The sequence below is a fragment of the Mastigoproctus giganteus genome, chromosome 3 (genome assembly GCF_048544385.1).
Source record: "Mastigoproctus giganteus isolate SK-2022 chromosome 3, ASM4854438v1, whole genome shotgun sequence".
Classification (NCBI taxonomy): domain Eukaryota; kingdom Metazoa; phylum Arthropoda; class Arachnida; order Uropygi; family Thelyphonidae; genus Mastigoproctus; species Mastigoproctus giganteus.
The window spans coordinates 49,555,396-49,574,533 of NC_143577.1; the positions used below are offsets into that span (position 1 = coordinate 49,555,396).

Consider the following 19,138-nt stretch of genomic DNA (forward strand, 5'->3'; position numbering starts at 1 on the left):
AATCTGCTACCAATTCCTTAAATTCCGATCTTAAGATAATTCTCCAGTGGGGCAAAGACAACTTAGTTGATTTCAACCCTTCTAAAACTCAGTCTTGTCTTATATCTTGCAAAAAGGATTCTTCTTTTCCTATGCTTATCTTTAGTGACACTCTGATTTCTAGGCAAAATTATATATCTCTTTTGGGGATTACCCTGACTTCTAATCTCTCTTGGCACAAGCACATTAAAAATATTGCTTCCTCTGCATCTAAAAAACTTGGTTTTCTCTTTCGCTCTTGGTGTTACTTTTCTTCCAAACAGCTGCTCACTCTGTATAAATCGCAAATCCGCCCTGCAATGGAATATTGTTCCCACATGTGGGGTGGTGTCCCCTAAACCTCTCTCAGGCTTCTTGATTCCATTCAGAAGAGGGCAGTAGGTTAATTAATGATTCATCTCTAACAGAGTCTCTTCACTCGCTGTCTCATAGACGTATTGTTTCTGCTGCATGCCTCTTCTACAGATACTTCCATCTGCCCTGTTCTTCTGAATTGGCTTCTATAATTCCCGCTCACGCTTTCAAAACAGTCTGAACATGTGCCGCCACCAGCCAACATCCATTTACTGTCCAACTTCAAACTCACAGAACCAACTTTTCATCTTCCTCGTTTATTCATTCAACTGCTGTTTTCTGGAACAACCTTCGTTCATATGTATTTCTTGAAAATTACAGTCTACAGAAGTTCAAGTCCAATGTCAAGAAAAATCTTCTTTCGTCTTCTCAACCTCCAACCGAAGCACGGTACTAAGTACTATAGGTTCTAATACCTCTCGTGTTTGGGGTTTACATAAAAAAAAAAAAATTGGGATTTTTCTTTTCATGAAAATTTGCTCATATTTAGTCAGTTTATAAAAGCAGTAATAAATCCTTGTCTTACAACTATTATCCCATTGCATTTATTTCTATGCTCTTCAAAGGAATGGAGAAATTCATCACCTACTAACTCTTAAACTATCTTGGAACCTTTCACCTAATCATTGATTACCAATATTATTCCATTGGTATCAATCCACTGGTGATATATTAGCTTATGTTATCCATCTCTGAATAAATTTGATGGAAAAGTTTGGTGAAATTCAAGCAGTTGCTCTTGACATGTCCAAGACTTTTGATTGTGTTTGGCATAAAGGTTTTCTAAACAAGCTTCTATCCTATGGATTGCTTCTGTTTTTTGCAAGTTGGTAGCCAGTTTTCTCTCTGACTGCTCACTACAGGTAGTTGTAGATTGCTCTTCGTCTTCTAATTTCCCAACTAATGCAGGCATTCCTCAAGGTTTAGTTCTAAACAAGCTTCTATCCTATGGATTGCTGTCTGTTTTTTGCAAGTTGGTAGCCAGTTTTCTCTCTGACTGCTCACTACAGGTAGTTGTAGATTGCTCTTCATCTTCTAATTTCCCAACTAATGCAGGCATTCCTCAAGGTTTAGTTCTAAACAAGCTTCTATCCTATGGATTGCTGTCTGTTTTTTGCAAGTTGGTAGCCAGTTTTCTCTCTGACTGCTCACTACAGGTAGTTGTAGATTGCTCTTCGTCTTCTAATTTCCCAACTGATGCAGGCATTCTTCAAGGTTTTGTTCTTTCCACCACTCCTTTCCTCTTGTACATTAATCATTTGCCACTGACCTGCAAATCTCATCCATAGTTTAGCCAACGATAGTACCTGATAGTTTAGCCAATGATAGCCAATGACAGTACCATCTTGGGACAGTTTTAACTTCCAGTTTGCAAAACCTTGTTCTGCACAAACAGAATCAACTTCTTGAATATCCAAAGCTCATTTTGTAAATGGCGATCTTCAAGTAATTCTTCAATGGGGCAAAGAAAACTTAGTTAACTTTAACTCTTTTAAAACTGAGGCCTGTTTTATTTCTTGTAAAAAAGATTTTGTCTCTCCTGTACTCATCTTTGATGACAGTCATATTTGTTGCCAATATCATAAACCCAGTGGTGAGCTGTGAATATTTTAACAATAGGCTCGCAGTTTTTCTGACTTTCTACTGAGTAAATTTGATCGGTCACAGAAATTACGTCATTCGCGGCTTCCACTAGAGACGCTTCCCACGCTCGCACTACTAGTAGTGTGATTAGAGCGCGTGACGCATTTTTGGTGACCAGTATGATATCTCGAGTCAGCGGCAGATTTAGGGGGGTGGACAGATGCGACTTATTACCCCCTTAACCATGCATATAAGTAAATGTGTAAAACGTTCCTAGGTCTATCTAAAAAAAAAAAAAAAAAAAAAAAAAAAAAACTTAAAAACTTGGTCGTCATGCTTCGCGACGTACGACACTGTCTGGAGTTCTAACTTTTTAGAATTTTTGAATACTATGACGTCACAATCATGCTTCCTGAAGTTACTACTGCAGTAAGTATGATTGCAGCGATACAAATATTTGTCAACAATTTCTTTTTTCGTCTTGCATTTTCGTTATATTCCATTGTTAGGTCCCCCTAACAGCTGCATATGTCGCTTCAACTACAAGATCGGTACATCAATTGGTGCTATTTTACAGAGCTATTTTAGATACGTTGCACTCGCAAGTATACATACATCTCTTACTTTAGTTATCATAATTCCATTGTATCTTGTCTTCCAGAAATTACGAAAATCTGTGAATGATCAATAAAATATTTACAATAAGAAAGTTCTTTTATTTCGTAATTGATATATACAAATCAAAATACCTAAAAGAAATTGAAAAGGTAATTTCACTCGATTTTAAAGATAAACTTTCTTCAACAAAATCTCTAAAATCATTAATTTTTATTTCATATTTTATCAGAAAACAAATTTCTTATTCGGTTTTCACCCTCTTGCCACCGAGATGAAAATTCATTCCACGATTTCGGGTAGCATATGTTTAAAATTTCTTTCAATGGTATCGTTATTTTTTTAATTTAATTTAAAATTGCCCTGTTGCATTAATAACTTATCCTTTTAAGGATAACACAATGCATTTAATAACTTGTCACGAAGTAATTTTTTTACTTTTGATTTTGATTCCTTCAAATTCTTTCCACTTCAACATGCTCTCAATTTCAGCTTCAGAATTTTTCAAATTAGCAATATCACTGATAGTTTGAATAATTAATTTATATGCTTTTTACCATTGTGATTCTGTAAAGCTTCTGAAAGGTAAGAGAGCTCCTGCAGGATGTCGATCATTACTGCTAAATTGTTAAGAAATTCCAAATTTAAAAGTCAATTTAATAATCCGGAATATTTAACTTCTGATTCAAAATGTTTGCACAAAGCAGAATGATTCCACCAACCCACAATTGCTGTCCGCAAGCTAAAAGATGCTCATCGTGGCCCGAACACACGACCGATCTTTATAGTTTCCACATCAAGTTCTTTAGCAATCATCCTTAATTTGCGCTAGTTTTTTGGAGATTGGTGATATAGTTTTTTTTTTTTTTTTTTTTTTTTTTAATTATTGTCTGTATGCCATTATATTTTAGAACATTTTCTACACAGTGAAAGGCTTGACAAAGTTTCAAAATCTGCCAACATTTCATCTTCGTAAAGTTTATATATCTTAGTTGCCTCAGTTCCCCCCCCCCCATGTTGCTGCTCTCACTAGTTCTTTGAATACTGTGCAAAATGTCAGAATCACATGGATATTCAGCTACTGTGACCATGTAAACATAGACAGGAGAAATTTACTGGAAGGTGTGGATCACTCACTTCTCCAAAAAAAACATGCCCGTTTGTCGGAGTAAAGGGGAACCACAACATACGTTGACCAGAGGCTATAATCCGTGTCGAGAATCTTCTTAATCCTCTGACTGGCTATGGAAAGCATATTGACTAGCGCGACTTCTCGGTATGTGACTGCATAGGTTTTATGGACACCACTAACATTGTGAAACGGTAATCCCTTTCACCCTTAATTCGCACTTTCTAATTATCTAAATTTCCTAAATGCCAGAGGTCAGAACAATGCATACACAGTTGTCTCTCCTAATCCGTTCTTTGCATGGAAATTTTATTCGTTCAACGGAAACTATTTTAAATGTAATTACCAAGGTGGAATAAAAAAAATTCGCTATAAAGAAGTTCGTTAAACAGAGGTCCAACTAATTAAATCAAAAATGGAGAAATTTTAAAATACATAACCGATCAATTGCACCATGAAAATACTGGGAATGGGGCCCCTCTCGCCCCACCGTAGTTTCGGCTCTGGATACTCAATAATTGCATTCAGGATTTCATTTGTAAAATAAATGATCGTCTCAACAAAGGGCTCGCAAATTTTCAAAAAAAATAACAATGGGCTCTCGAGAGCCCACTAGAGCCCACCACTGCATATACCCTTATTGGGGATTATCCTGACTTTTAAGCTTCCTTGGCTTAAACATATTTCAAATATTGTTTCCTCTGCATCAAAAAACTGAGTTTTCTTTTTCAATCTCAGTGTTACATTTCCTCTAAACATCTGCTGACTATAAATCTCAGATCTGGCCTGCCATATGATATCATTTCATATCTAGGGTGGTGCCTATAAAACCTCTGTTAGAGTTGTCTTATCTCACAAATTACAGTTTGCAGTTATACTATCTCACAAGATTCTAACCCCTGTCTAAAAGAGGTAATCAGGATTAATTTCTGATCCTTCTCTTACAAACTCTTTCCACTTTTTGTCACATAGATTTTCAGTTTCTGCTGTTTATTGTATGTACTTTAAGTTTTAATGAAAATTTTTAAATATGCTATATATTTTACGCTTTTTATTTTCAAAAAACCAAAAACATCTATTAATTCTACAGAAAATTACAAAAAACATTTTGTCTCTTCTGTTTTTCAATTTAAAAGACCATTAAGTGTGTAAAATTTCAAACATGCTCATGCACATATATTTCACTTTATTACGTGTATAAATATTATTAAATAATTCATCACGGTGTGCCAAATTTTAAATTACATAAGTTGCGTCCACAGAATAATGGCCATCTTAAGAGATTATTGAGTTTCATGTTCTCATCTTTACTATGTAAAAAGAATAATAAATCTTTCAGAAGCAACTAAGGTAAGACTGGATGTTTATTGAACTAGTGGGAGAAGTGAAACAAGTAACACAAAACAATAAACAAACACAGTGTCAGTGCCTGTTGGGTACCATACTGCTCTTTAATCAAAAAGCCAAATACTTGCAAAGATTGTGACAAGTCACCTGACATCTGACAGGTTCTCATGCACAATTTCTGTATATAAACTTAAAAAAAAAAAAAAAAAAAACATTTCGGTAACTATTGAAGTAGAAGTTTGACTATACTTAGGAAGGTAGAAAAAATTTCAGATTTTAACCATTAATTAACAATTAATTGGAGGAACATTATTTTTGAGGGTCACCTGTCAGATGACCTGCACTACTGCTTGTTTAACAAATGCTTTGAATCCATACAAATCATACAATAAGATTCTAGTTAGGTCAGCAAATATTAAAGAAATCTTATTGCTCTTATCATTTATGCCTTGGCCTTGAAAGAAGAGTAATAGATAAACAAAGAAAAGAGAGAGAACTTTATATATGTGATTTTTTTTTTTAACTGTTGTTTAAGTTGTAAAAAAATTACCATATTAAAATCAACAAAGGCTTTATATAACTATGCATAACTCACCTCTTCAGCTATGAACATGACAATGTGATAAGGATTGAAAGATAAAATTAAAATGCACTAAAAATAATTTCCCAAAAGAAAGTTACATGCATTTTCTTTTGGTGAATTATTTTTCTGAAAAAAAAAAAAAAAAGCATCATTTTGACTTTCTTATCAGTTCTTGATATATGCTTTTTTTTTCCCCAAGTACTCAACTTAGGATAGAACTTGCTTCTGACTATAGTATGTGTAATCTACAGTTATATTATCATTCACTGTCTGTCAGGTAAGTGATATCATCTCAGGTTGCATTCATTATTTAAAGAAAAAAATTGAGTTACCTTCGAAGAAGGTATTTTCATTGACAAATACTGAGTTTGCTGGCCCTCTATACTTTTTGCATTGAATTTTAACTCTCACATTTGTCATTTAATTTTTTTATTTGAGCAACAATATAAATAAAATATTTTTATTAATGAACAATTTGATTTTTTTCTCAGTGTTTGTCATTTGAGGAGGGAAGCATATAATTTGTTTCCTTGTCTGCTTGGTTGTTTTTTTTTTTTTTTGGTCAATGCAGCAAAAGCCTGTGGCTTCCTTGCACTATATGAGCAAATACTATTACTATTATTATAATGCAAATTTAGAGGCACTACTGTTACTATAATGTCATCACTATGAAATGACACAAATACTCAGAATTCCTTTAAATTTCTTTCTCATTGAGTATCTCTACTTTAAACATTAATGTAAAAAGGGAAAAAAAATCTATTTTCATATTGTTGTTAGTATTAGTAGTGGCAAATTATGCAAGGAACAAGCTTATATATTATCAACCAAACAAAATACAAAAAAAACTCCACATTGTACATCCCTTCCAAAAATTTGTCTAATCCTTCTTTAAATTTATTCAGACTACCCACTTCCACAACACCAGATGGAAGCTTGTTCCTACAGTCAATTATTTTTTGGCTGAAAGAAAATTTTCAGATGGTTGCAGGACATCTATCCCACAACCATCCTTTTTTTCAATTTAAATTTATGTTCCCATATGTCTATCATTTAACAAAGAGTAAGGATGCCATCGACATTTTAGTTTACTCATCCCATTTAAAGCCTTTATTAAGTCTCAGTGTAACTGCCTTGTTTACGGACATTGAAATTTGCAGAACTAATGTCTTTCATGGTAAGAGTATGCTTTTGTGTCCATGACTAATCTTGTTGCTCTTCTCTGCACCCAGTCCAACAAATTCACAGCCTTCCTGAAATGAGGCTTCTAGACTTCTGTGCTTAAAGTGTTGCCTAAACATTGCCTTATATAACAGGATAATCACTTGTCTCTGCTGGAAATTGATAGAACTCCATGAACTAGCTTAGCTGCAGTGCTCAGGGAACTTCATGTCATGCTATACAATTAATCTTTATTCTTTTTCATTCTCCACCACCTTGAGTGTGGTACCACCAAACTGGTATGTTATTCGGGAATTACTGCTACATAAGTGCACTTATCAATGTTAAACCTCAATTGCCACTTCTCAGTTCATCTACCTAGTTTCTCTAGGAGGTATTTTTGCATATATAACCAAATTCCTGTAATTGTTAACCACCATGCCAATCTTTGTATCATCAGCAGATTTAGACAATAAGCTTGATATGTCACCTTCAATATCATTAATAAATATTGGAAACAGTTAATGTGCTTAGCACTGAACCCTTAATAATAGTAGTCCAAGGAGAGTAATGCTCATTTATAAGTATTCCCTTTTTTCATAGCAGTAACCTGCTCCTAATGCCACTATAAAATATAATAAATTTATTTTATGTATTTATACATTAACATAATAAAATATTTTATTATAATGTAAAGAGTTTAATATTTTCTGTTTATCTTTTCAGAAATATACCAGTGTGCCACTCTTCTTTAAATGTGTTGAAATTCTGCTGATAATTGCCTTTACAATCTTATATCTTTTGGGAAGAATTCTTAATGTTGGATTGTTCTTTGACCCTTACAATGGAAAAGTTCTTCTGTGTTGTGGACTGCTATATTTTTATTATCGACTCATTGCCATATATTTACCAATATCTCCTACTCTGGGCCCTTTGCTGTATCGTGTTAAACTAATGGTAAGCTCATATGATAAAACTAGCATGAAAAAGCTCACTTCACAGCCGAATAATAGCAGAACACCAGCAATTCACAACATTGCTGGTGCTGTGCATTTATTTTTGTTATATGGCAAAGACTTGATTAGTATGAAATTCGATTTAGTATGAATTATAAATTGATACCAGATCTTATTTAATACAAGTTTTTATTCCAAGTTGCGCCAAACATTACACGCGGGTTATCAATGATTCACACCACGTTGCACCAATCAAACATTCACTGGTCAGTCCACACATGGATATTGTCGTGTGAAGACATGCTGCAGCTTGTTAAGTGTACAGTACGGCACCTCCGTAGCCAGGTGGGCAGAAGCAGCAGCAGTGCATAGCACACGCTTCTTGATTAGACCGGGGTTCGAGCCCGTGACCACCAAATACGGAGGATGCGGAAAGGTCAGGAAATGACCACCGCATATCCCCGGAGCAATATGGCCTTAGTTGCCAATGCTCCTTAAAAAAAAAACCAAATAACAAACAATAACCAAGTGTACAGTACCATGTTATATTTTAAATGTTGATAAACTGCCCCTAGCAAATATGGACAAACGGAAGCATACTTGTAATGCAAATAATGCAAGTGCAAAAAAGAGAGGCTTGTTATTACATTAGAACAATTAAAAATTTGGTGTAATAAAACAACATGCATGTGGTGATAGTAATTCTAAAATAGGCTGAGATGTTGGAAAGCATGATTCTATGGTACGTAATATTATGAAATAAAAGAAAATGGTAAAGCTGCATCGGCTTTTTGTGGCTTGCAAACAACTACATTTACTAGGAATAGAAGCATTACAATGGTAGAAATGGAACATCTCTTATCTGTTTATCTGTGTGGGTGGAAGACTGCAACCAAAAATGTAAGAGTAATTCTTAGCAAAGCAGCAATTCAAACAAAAGCTTTGTGTCTCTTTACGGCAGTGAAAGAAAATGGAGTTTATGCAGAAACTGAAGAAACTTTTATTGCAAGCAGTGGCTGGTTTGACCATTTTATAAATCAAATTCAATTGCATAATGTTAAAATTACTGGTGAGTCTGCCAGTGTAGATAAAGAAGCTGCAGTTAAATATCCCAATATTTTGAAGAAAATAATGGAGAAAGGTGGATACACTGACCAACAAAAATTTTTAATATTGATGAAACTGGATTATTTTGGGAAAAAATGCCTTCCAGAACTTATATTTCTAAAAAAGAAAATCAACCTTAGTGTGTAAATGGCTAAGGATCATTTAACACTTTTACTGGGAGGCAATGCAGAAGGAGATTTCAAATTGAAACCAGTGCTCATTTATTGTTCATCAAATCATCACGCTAGAGGATCGCTTCCAGTTTTTGGCATTCAAATAAGAAAGAATGGGTGACCAAAGCTCCTTTTGAAGGCTGATTTTCAACATATTTTTTTCCAGCTGTTGAAAATTATTGCAAGAATAACAATACACTAGTGTTCAAAGAAAGTGCATCACACCTTAAAATTGTAATTGCTGTCCGAATAACGTATGTGGCAATATTTCATACAGATTGCATCAGATAAGATTGACACATGTAGGTGATGATGTAATATTGCATCTGCTGTTAATTTCAGCTATATAAGCATGCTCTGCAAGAGTTGCAGTCATTCCTTGCTTGTGTCAGGATGACGAGTTACGTGCAGTTGATGTCACGAAGAAAGAGTGCTATTATTGCTTTACATGAGGAAGGTTGTTCTTCCCGTCATATTGCTTATAGAGTGTCTCGTAATCAGTCGACAGTGAGTAAATTTCTTTCCAAACTCAAGAATATTGGTTCTGCTGATAGGAAAAAATGAAACGGACGCAAACGAGTCTGTATGCCAAAATAGGACCATGTTTTGAAGCGTTATGCCTTAAAAACTGTAAAGCTTCTTCATCTGAGCTGAAAAGAGAATGGGAAGAACATACAGGAGTGGTAGCAAGTGCAGTAACAGTCAGAAGATGCCTCTTCAAAAATGGACTTGTAGCCCATCGTTCTAAGAAGAAGCCCCTCCTCACAAAAAATGAAAAGGTCCAATTAATTTGGTGCAGGGAGCATGTCAAATGAACTCCCGAGTAGTGGAGTCAGTTATTTTCTCAGATGAGAAAAAATTCGCCGACTGGGCTAGCCGGGTGGGTAAAGTGCCTGCCTGGCAACCCAAAGGTCGCGGGTTCGATTCCTGCCTCGGGCTTGGATCAAAGTACTGCAAAAACCTTGGGAGGTGCATTATGGCCACATAAGCCTATGCGCCAACAATTACCAAAAAAAAAAAAAAAAAAAAAAAGAGAGAAGAAATTCAACCTGCATGGCTCTGATGGGAGACAAACGATTCACTGTAAACGTGGTGAAGAATACCATCCAGACTTGGTGTCTACAGTGAAATTCCCTACCAGCCAAATGATATGGGGGGTGCATTTCATATCGCGGAGTAGGTCACCAGCAGTTTATAAAAGGTTCTGTAAATGCCAGTGGATACCTGGCTATATTGGAAGGCAAATTGCTTCCAACCATTAGAGACCATTTCAACCTGCCAAGTAACTGCATCTTTCAGGATGACTCTGCTTCTTTATACGAGCGAAAAGTGTAAGTAGGCACTTCTGTAGTTACTTTAGCTTCATTTCTGCATTAGAGGTTCGACAGTAATGTGTTTATATTTGTTACAGGTGAGAAAATGGTTGGAAGAATGGCCCATTACAACTCTTAGCTGGCCAGGAAACAATCCGGACCTGAATCCTATAGAGAACTGTTGGCATCATGTGGAATCTGCAGTTACCAGGAAGAAACCAAAGATCCTTCATGAACTTTAGGAAGCCATAATTTGTGTTTGGAACTATCAGTTGATTATCTTCAGAAATTGATCTTTTCAATGCCTCGATGGTGTGCTGCTGTCTTCATGGCCAGAGGCAGTTCAACTAAATATTAATTTGCACCTAGTGAACTTTTCATTTTGTTTTCCATTTAAAATGATAAACTGAAGCAAATTGGGGGCTTCTGATAACCTTTCAGCCATAATTGTCGTGTTTACAAAAACTGTTGTATAAAGGTTGCAAATGCTCATTTTGGAATATTTCGAGAGCACCGGTCAAATATTACTTAGCTTTGCCTTAACTATTAATAAATATCTTTTGTTTATATTTCTGTTTGTGATGCTAGTCATTAATGTAACATACCATTGCAAAAAAGGGTTAGAAATGTGAAATTCCTAGGTGATGCACTTTCTTTGAACACCAGTGTATTGCTTTTAAAGCATTATTGATTTTAGATAATGCCCCTGGTCATCCAACTACACTTGGTACATTATGTGAGAATCTAAAAGTCATTTTTTTACCAGCAAACACAACATCTTTATTGCAGTCCGTGGACCAAGGAATAATTGCAACATTTGAAGCCTACTTTAAACGTTGCAATTCACTACCTAAGAAGAGTTTTTGCATATGGAATTGCTCAAACAACAGGTGACAATGCAATTTCTTTAATTGACTTCTGGAAAAAATATAGCATCAAAGATGCAATTGAAAATATTTCCCATGCTTGGTAAAAATTAACTGCAATCAATATGCGTGCAGTGTGGAAACACATTTTGTCCCATTGCACAAATAATTTTGATAGCTTTCCCTCTCAAGTGCAAGCAGTTGTTGAAGAAATAACAGACATTTGAAAATGACTTGGTTTAGATGAACTGGACACTATAAATGTTCTTAGCTTGTTTGAATCATACTTGGAAGAAATGACAATGGAGACCTTCTTAATTTAGATCAACAGTGTGCATTTGAAGAATCTGACAATGCTGATGAAGAAGTAGACAGTGTGCACATGAAGGCATTCACCATCAAAGAATATGAAAAAATATTTCAAACTCTGGAAGCTTTAAAACAACAAGTTATGGATGCAGACCCCAACGTCCACCAAAGCATGCAATTCCACAGAGATATGGATAAAGTTTTCAACAACTACAAGTGCATGTATGAAGACTTAAAGAAAGAGAAGACAGTTCAATGTACTGTAGTCTGCTAAAATATTTTTATAAAATGTAATAACATTTTCTTTGTTTAGTTTTATAATAAACTTGAATCAGAAATACATTTTTATTATCCTTTGGTAATATATATGTTAATAATCAGATAAAAAATTTGTGGTAAAAATTTTTATTGCATATTTTCATTGGGGTGGGACCAATTATCATACTTTGTGTTATAATAACTTTGAATAGTACAACTTCGTTTGGTACAATGGTTTCATAGGATTCCTTATTCATAGTAATCAGAGGGACTATAAAGTAAAAGAAACCTATGTATAGATCTCAAAGCACTAGTTAAAATGTACAGAGTAAATAATTCCTAATATCACTGCATTATCTCCTTTTTATTATGTACATCTTATGTTAATTGAAATGTTGTCATTATTCAGGTATTTCTCAACTTCCTATTGTTATTGCTATGTTTTGCAGTGGACATATCAAGTGATAATGAATTCCCTTATAGTCCATCTGGACTCATTAAAAAGGAATAATTCATCTGACTCCATCATCAGGCTCCTAATAATATATCTTTTTTGGTATAATCCATTAATAGTCTACCAAAATATCCGCTCTACCATCAGAAGGCTTCCTCTTCTAAGGCCTCATACAAGAACTTTGAGGTGTGTGTGTGTGTGTGTGTGTGTGTGTGTGTGTGTGTGTGTGTGTGTGTGTGTGTGTGTGTGTGTGTGTGTGTGTGTATTACTTTGACCTATATCATTAGATAAATACATGTATGTATTACCCCTAGCCACCCCTCTCTAACTAGCAGTTCTCCCTGAATCCTTAAGGCCACTTCAATTGCATTGGCAAGGATCCATGCACCACATTTATTCAGATGTATAAAAAAAAAATCATTTGCAGAGTCTATTCCTCATGCCTTGAATTAATCCATAAAACATATACATTCTGACCAAACTCATGCTTTTTTTTTTTTTTTTTTTTTTTTTTTTTCAGTATAATTCTATATTTATTCAACGTATCATCAGTTGGTGTGCATTTAATTTCATTAGTTCCCACGTGGATAATAATTTTCCCTTTGCCTCTCTTAAAACTGCCAACTTGTTGGTAAGTAACATCATCAATCTTAGCTCCTGGCAGACACACCATGATTTTTGTCTACCTATCTTTATTACAAAAAATGTTACCTATTTCATGACAATACAGCCTTCAATAAAACACGCTACCATTATTAGACCTAAAGGAAAAGGATTATTGTTGAGAACTGGTTCAGACTGCTTTTCTATAGATGACACCACTCTGCATGGTTTTCAATGTTTGGAAACAAATAGCTGTTTTTAACTCAGTTTTTTACGTTGATTAACTTCCACACTGTTCCTCCTTCCACCCTTGCACATCAAACTGGGTTTGATGAAACAATTTTCAAAAGCTTTACCTCAGTACAGTCCCTGCTTCAATTACCTTTGTACTAAATTTCCATCATTCACCCAAGAGAAGTTAAAACAATGCATTTTTGTTGGACCTCAAATTTGCAAACTGATGAGGGACTGAGATTTTGAGGGAACTGTGAATAAAAAAGAAAAACAGGCATGGATTAGCTTCAGGTCTGTTGTTGAGAGCTTTCTAGGGAACAACAAGGATCCAGACTACAAGAGTACAGTAACACCCCAGAGTTAAGTGATAGGTGGGTCCGGCGAAAATCGCTTAAGTCGAATTTGCATAAGTTGCGCTCATGTGATAGAAGAAGTATTGCGTACTTCTTCTATCACATGAGCGACATGATCTGTGTCTGGCATTGTTTTCATCTCATTTTTGAAAAAAAAATGGACAAAGTTTCATCCAGACACCATTCGATGTTTTTTTGTGAATTTCATCCCAAGATTCTTCAATGATTCTTACGGTATCTAAAACATTGAATTGTTTCCAAAAGTCTTTAACGGATATCTCACTATTTCGTCTCATAGCTTCATTCAGACGCGCAAACAAGCGCCTCGTGTAGTAAGCCTTGAATGTTTTGATGACTCCCTGGTCCATCGGTTGAGCAAGCTTGTTGTATTTGGAGGCAAAAACACAACTTTCACACATCGTCGAAATTAATTAGGGTGGCAGGAGGGTGACCAGGTGCATTGGCAATAAGAAGCATCACTTTAAGGGCGCCTCCTTAGCCAGGTGGGCAGGAGCAGCAGTACGTAGCACAAGCTTCTTGATTAGACCAGGGTTCGAGCTCGTGACTGCCAAATACGGAGGATGTGGAAAGGTCAGGGAATGACCACCGCATATCCCCGGAGGAATACAGCCTTAGTTGCTAATGCTCCTAAAAACCAAATAACAACAACAGGCGTCACTTTAAATGGAATCTGTTTAGACTTGCAATAACGTTCGACTTTGGGTATGAAGTGGTGACCAAACCAGTCCTCAAAAACGGAAGCTGCCATCCAAGCTTTATGATTTTACTTCAAAATCACTGGTAAGCTAATTTTAGATATATTTTTTAAAACTCTTGGGTTTTCAGAGCAATAAATTAAGAGAGGTTTTAACTTGCAGTCACCAGCTGCATTCCCGCCAACCATCACTGTCAATCAGTCTTTGGAAACCTTAAAGCCTGGAAAGTTTTTTCTTCATGCACAATAAAAGTTCTTTTAGGCATCTTCTTCCAGAACAGGCCAGTCTCAACCACATTAAATACGGTTTCACAGCTATAGTCACCTTCTTCTAACAAAGCCTTGAGTGTCTCAGGAAAAGAAGATGCAGCTTCTTTATCAGCACTTGCCGCCTCTCCGCGATACTGTGCCAGTTACAGCGAGTTTTAAATCGGTTGAACCAACCGTTACTAGCTACAAAGTTTTCATCTTTACCCACCTCCCCAGCTTCTTCTTTCAACCTCTCAAAAATCAGCTTAGCTTGATAGCACACAGTGTTCTGATCAGCTGGACAATTCTTCACTTTTACTTGATTATCACACCATAATTTTAGCATTGTTTCCATCTCAGCAATCATACCATGACGTTTACAAATTATGCTTGAGTTCAAGGATTGAGCATTTTTCACCGCTTCGAGAATTCTTTCTTTATCTGTTATGATTGTTCTTACTGTGGATTCCGGTAGCTCAAACTTCTTTGCCAATTCACAAATTTTCATTCTGCTATCAAAATCCTTGATAATGTTAAGTTTACATTCCAAAGATATCATTTTCCTTTTCTTACTAGGTGCAGGAGAATCAGATTTACTTCGTTTGAATGACATAGTTTTTTTTAAGGGTTTAGAAAACGTATAACACAACAATCTTAACTTTCGTTGATCGTACAATCGTAATTGTGCACATAGTTTGCACGAAACACGTCCAATGCATATCACAGCAAGAGAAACACTGAGGGTCATTTTTCATATGCCGTCGATATACGGCTCAACCGACGAGATCCATTTCTCTCGTGAAAACGATGTAATTGCCGACAAAAGTTGAGCACGAATTCAAACGCACACATATAAATATGACAGTTGGAATACAAATTCTTGTATACGTGTGCAGCTCATGCGGCAGCAAAGTTGAATTTTGTTCATTTTTCGCTCTCACTCTCCGCCATCGCACCGTATATCGATAGCATATGAAAAACGACCTTGAAAATAGTGGGCGGCAGTGTTGCCAAACGAAAAAATCAAAAACCGCATAACTCTGAGTTTGCGTAAGTCGGGGTATTACTGTATAGTTAAAAACATGAAGCTTCAAGAAGCTGGGCTGCAACATGAGTGTCAAGGTACATTTTGTATACTCCCACATTGACTACTTCCCAGAAAATCTAGTATATGTTAGTGAAGAACAGGGTGAGAGGTTTCACCAAGATATTAAAAGACATGGAGATGAGGTATCAGGGGAGGTGGAATGTCAACATTCCACCACTGACTATCGCTGGATGCTGAAGAGGGACTGTAAAGTAAAAGGATCTGCAAGAAAATCAAAGAAACGAAAATTTGACCCATCGTAGATAAGTTTTTAAAATGAGAGGAGGTGAGCATTCAGTGGAATTTTTTATTACCACATGCCCTTTTTAATAGTGTTTCCAACAGGTATTTAAATATAAAAGTTTAGTAAAGGCATTTTTTTTATAATTTCAATGCACAAATTCTGCCAAAATTAATAAAAATTTGTGAAAAATCAAATTTTCTTTTGTGATTTTTGAAGAAATCTGACATGATGGGAATAAATGGAAGTCATTTTTGAAATCAGCATTAGAAAATGATTCAGACACCCTTTTCTGAGAAAAAAAATTGGTGAATTTTTTTAAAAATGGAAAAGTATAATGGTGTTTTCCTTATAGAACTGGCTCATTTACATTGTTTTATTTCTTAAAACCTTCATCAAAGAAAAAAAAGAAAAATATAATTGAACAGTATTTATGGAAGTAGATTTCATATATAAATAATAAATAATATAATTGATAGGACCTTAAAATATTTAACCTAAAATCATAATTATAATAACTGTTACCTGTTAAATGTTTTTTTTTTTTTCCCTTCTCTTTTCTTTCCATTAGGTTACAGTTGACTTTGTGAACTTCATGAGAATGACTTTATTGGTTATAATAAGTGGAGGAATTGTTATTCACGCTGTTTTATATCCAGACTTTCCACTAGGATATGAATTATTTCGTCGTACTTTCCATAGGGCTTGGTTTTCTCTTTTTCTTACACCTATTGGGGATTTGGAAGGTAGGAAATATAATACTGTATCTTGTTAGTTTCATTATATTTAATTGTACCATTTAAAAAATAATATTCAAAATTATTATTAATGAACTAGTTTCAACATTTTGGGGTGTTTTTGAGCTATGAAAAGGCTTCAGGCTTTGTATTAAAACCACTCAAAAAATACTGCAGGACACATCATTCTAGTGATTTTGAAGTTTTCTTACTTTAAAATTATAAAAAAAAACTAACTTATAATTTTATAAAAACTGTAACTTGATTTAGTTCAAGTAACAACTTGTTATGCATCTGATATTGTATGTTGTCCTTTGTTGATATCTCTATTTGAATATGTAATTTAAATTTAAAGTTATTTTTTCAAAGTTAAAACAACTAACAACATTGTAATTTAGTTGTTAAAAATCAGAAATTGATTCATAAAGTCTGTACATTTTGATTAAGGTATTATACTACTTTGGATTAAAACTTTCCCTCCTTTCCTTTGTTCTCTTTCTGCTTTCTTTAGATTTGTTAATAAAGCCCAGAGAGGTGCCAAAATGTCATTTAATTAAGGCGAGAGTGTTGGGTTATTTGGAACTTATTTTGTCTTTTGTAATATACTTAGGAACCAATAAACTCTAATTTTATCTGTTCATTGCATACAGTAGGTGTTTTTTATATAGGCATACAGTTCTGCTATAAGTATATTAAATACTTATAGAAGAACCTACAACTTCCCAGTTGGTTTCCAGAATGAAGTATTCTGGAAACGAGACTATTGGTATGAGGATGTAGACTTATTGAGCTCCTGCAAATGGATAAGTTTTCTTAGAATTTTATTGTGTTTTTTACATTAAATAGGCTTAATAGCATTCGTTAGCTTATTTTTTAAATTTAGCTAGTGATTTTGTAAGTTATGACTTGCTACTCATGCTGCTATTGTACCGGTGTTTTGGGGCAAATATCGTAGTATGTAACAAGTAGTGCAGAAAGATAGTAGAGTTTTAATTGTAATAAATAAGTAGTTTTAAGGCTTTAATCACTTTATGGGCTTATATCTTTTGTAAAATTAGAGCCCTCAGTGTTCGTTCTTCAATATAGAAAAAGTGCATGACACAACTTAGAAACTTGTAATTTTATAAAACCATTATAGCCTCAGTCTTAGGGGTAACTTCCCTAAATTTATTAAACACAAAAGTCTTTAATAAAAACAGGGAGGTTACCTCTAAGACCTCTTGCCCATAGATATCCCATCAGTGATTCAGAGTTTGAATAGGATACATCCTGTCTCAGTCTTATTATCAAGAGGAGCAAGTTGCCATCATAATGAATTCTATCACAGAGCAACTTCTTCCAAATGTAAACAATGGCCTCTGTGTTTATGATAACATGAGAACCATTGAAAGACAATTGCAACAAGCCATTTATTTCCTCAACTCTTGGGAAATGATTAATGGCTTCAGGTAATTGTCACAAAAGACCATTTGTGTAAGTTCTGTACATTTTTTTGCAAGTGTCCTGTGGATAATATTCATTGATTTTCACTTATTAGAATTTCTGATTATTAGAATCAAAATTCAATTTGCAAACAAGATCACTATGACCGGCGCTTAATGTATATATATAAATTTGCTTTGGTAACTTCATTGTGCCCAAGTTCCTTATTTCCAAATTTTGACCAACACACCAAGAACCAAAACATAAAAGAACAAATAAAAACAGTACAGTTAATAAATAATAACTTAATCACATAGCGAAATTGGCAAAAAGCAGATGGCTGAGCTGTAAATGCGTTCTTTGATAATCCATACTCAGATTTTGAATTTTAGTCACTTACTTCAGCAATTCATACTGGTTAGATTTATTGTCCAAAAATTGGAAAAAAATTTTTTAAAAAATTACAGTTTTTATGTCCCAAGGTTCCAGTTTTTGAACATGTGGCTGTATTAGTTAAAGCTGAAAATTTGTGCATACATAAAAAAGATTCTTAAACTGTAAATTTAGATGAAGATGCAACATTATAGCAGAATTTTTTAAATTAGACTTGAGCAAAAAACTTTTTAATATTTTAGCTAGCTGAATAGATCACTTCAACAGATGAATCTAAAAATGAACTTGCTAGTTAATGCATGATTTTGTCCAATTTTGTTATTAAATGAGAATTTTAGTAATCAAAACTGCCTTAATTAAGTCAGCAACTTATTATATTTTTAATATCTTCTTCACAGCGGAAGAAAGATGTTTTAGCAAGAGAATACCACATAATGATTCATATTCTTGTCGTATTGGAAAATGTAAGTTATCCATTTCATTGTAATTTTCCTTCTTTTTTCTTTTTCCCCTTTCCTTCTTTTTTCTTTTTCTTCTAAGAAAACTTAATAAGAAAAAAAAATACATATCACTATGCTAAGTACTAAATTACAGTTTAAATTAATTAATAATTATTATACTGTTATTATACTGTTATTATACTGTTATCATATACATTGGTAGCCACTTTGTCAGATACATCTACATAATGGAGAGTAAGTCTCTTTAGCCCTTGAAACAATCTGAATTCATCATTCATCATGGCATGGACTCTGTGATGTATCAAAAACATGTTACAGGGATGACTCCCTGTTGAATCAGGCGCCTCCGTAGCCAGGTGGGAAGGAGCAGCAGTGCGTAGCACACGCTTCTTGAT

General features: G+C 34.6%; 1 protein-coding gene across 1 annotated transcript in view; it reads left to right on the top strand.

Annotated features, from left to right (window-relative positions):
- The window catches only part of LOC150087940 (transient receptor potential cation channel subfamily M member-like 2), a 409,197-nt gene that overhangs the window by 278,731 nt on the left and 111,328 nt on the right, over window positions 1–19,138 (top strand). Inside the window, exons 19-21 of the mRNA XM_090369284.1 lie at window positions 7,539–7,769; window positions 16,302–16,476; window positions 18,681–18,746. Coding sequence (XP_090225410.1) covers window positions 7,539–7,769; window positions 16,302–16,476; window positions 18,681–18,746 — 472 coding nt within the window. The remainder of the gene's footprint in view (window positions 1–7,538; window positions 7,770–16,301; window positions 16,477–18,680; window positions 18,747–19,138) is intronic.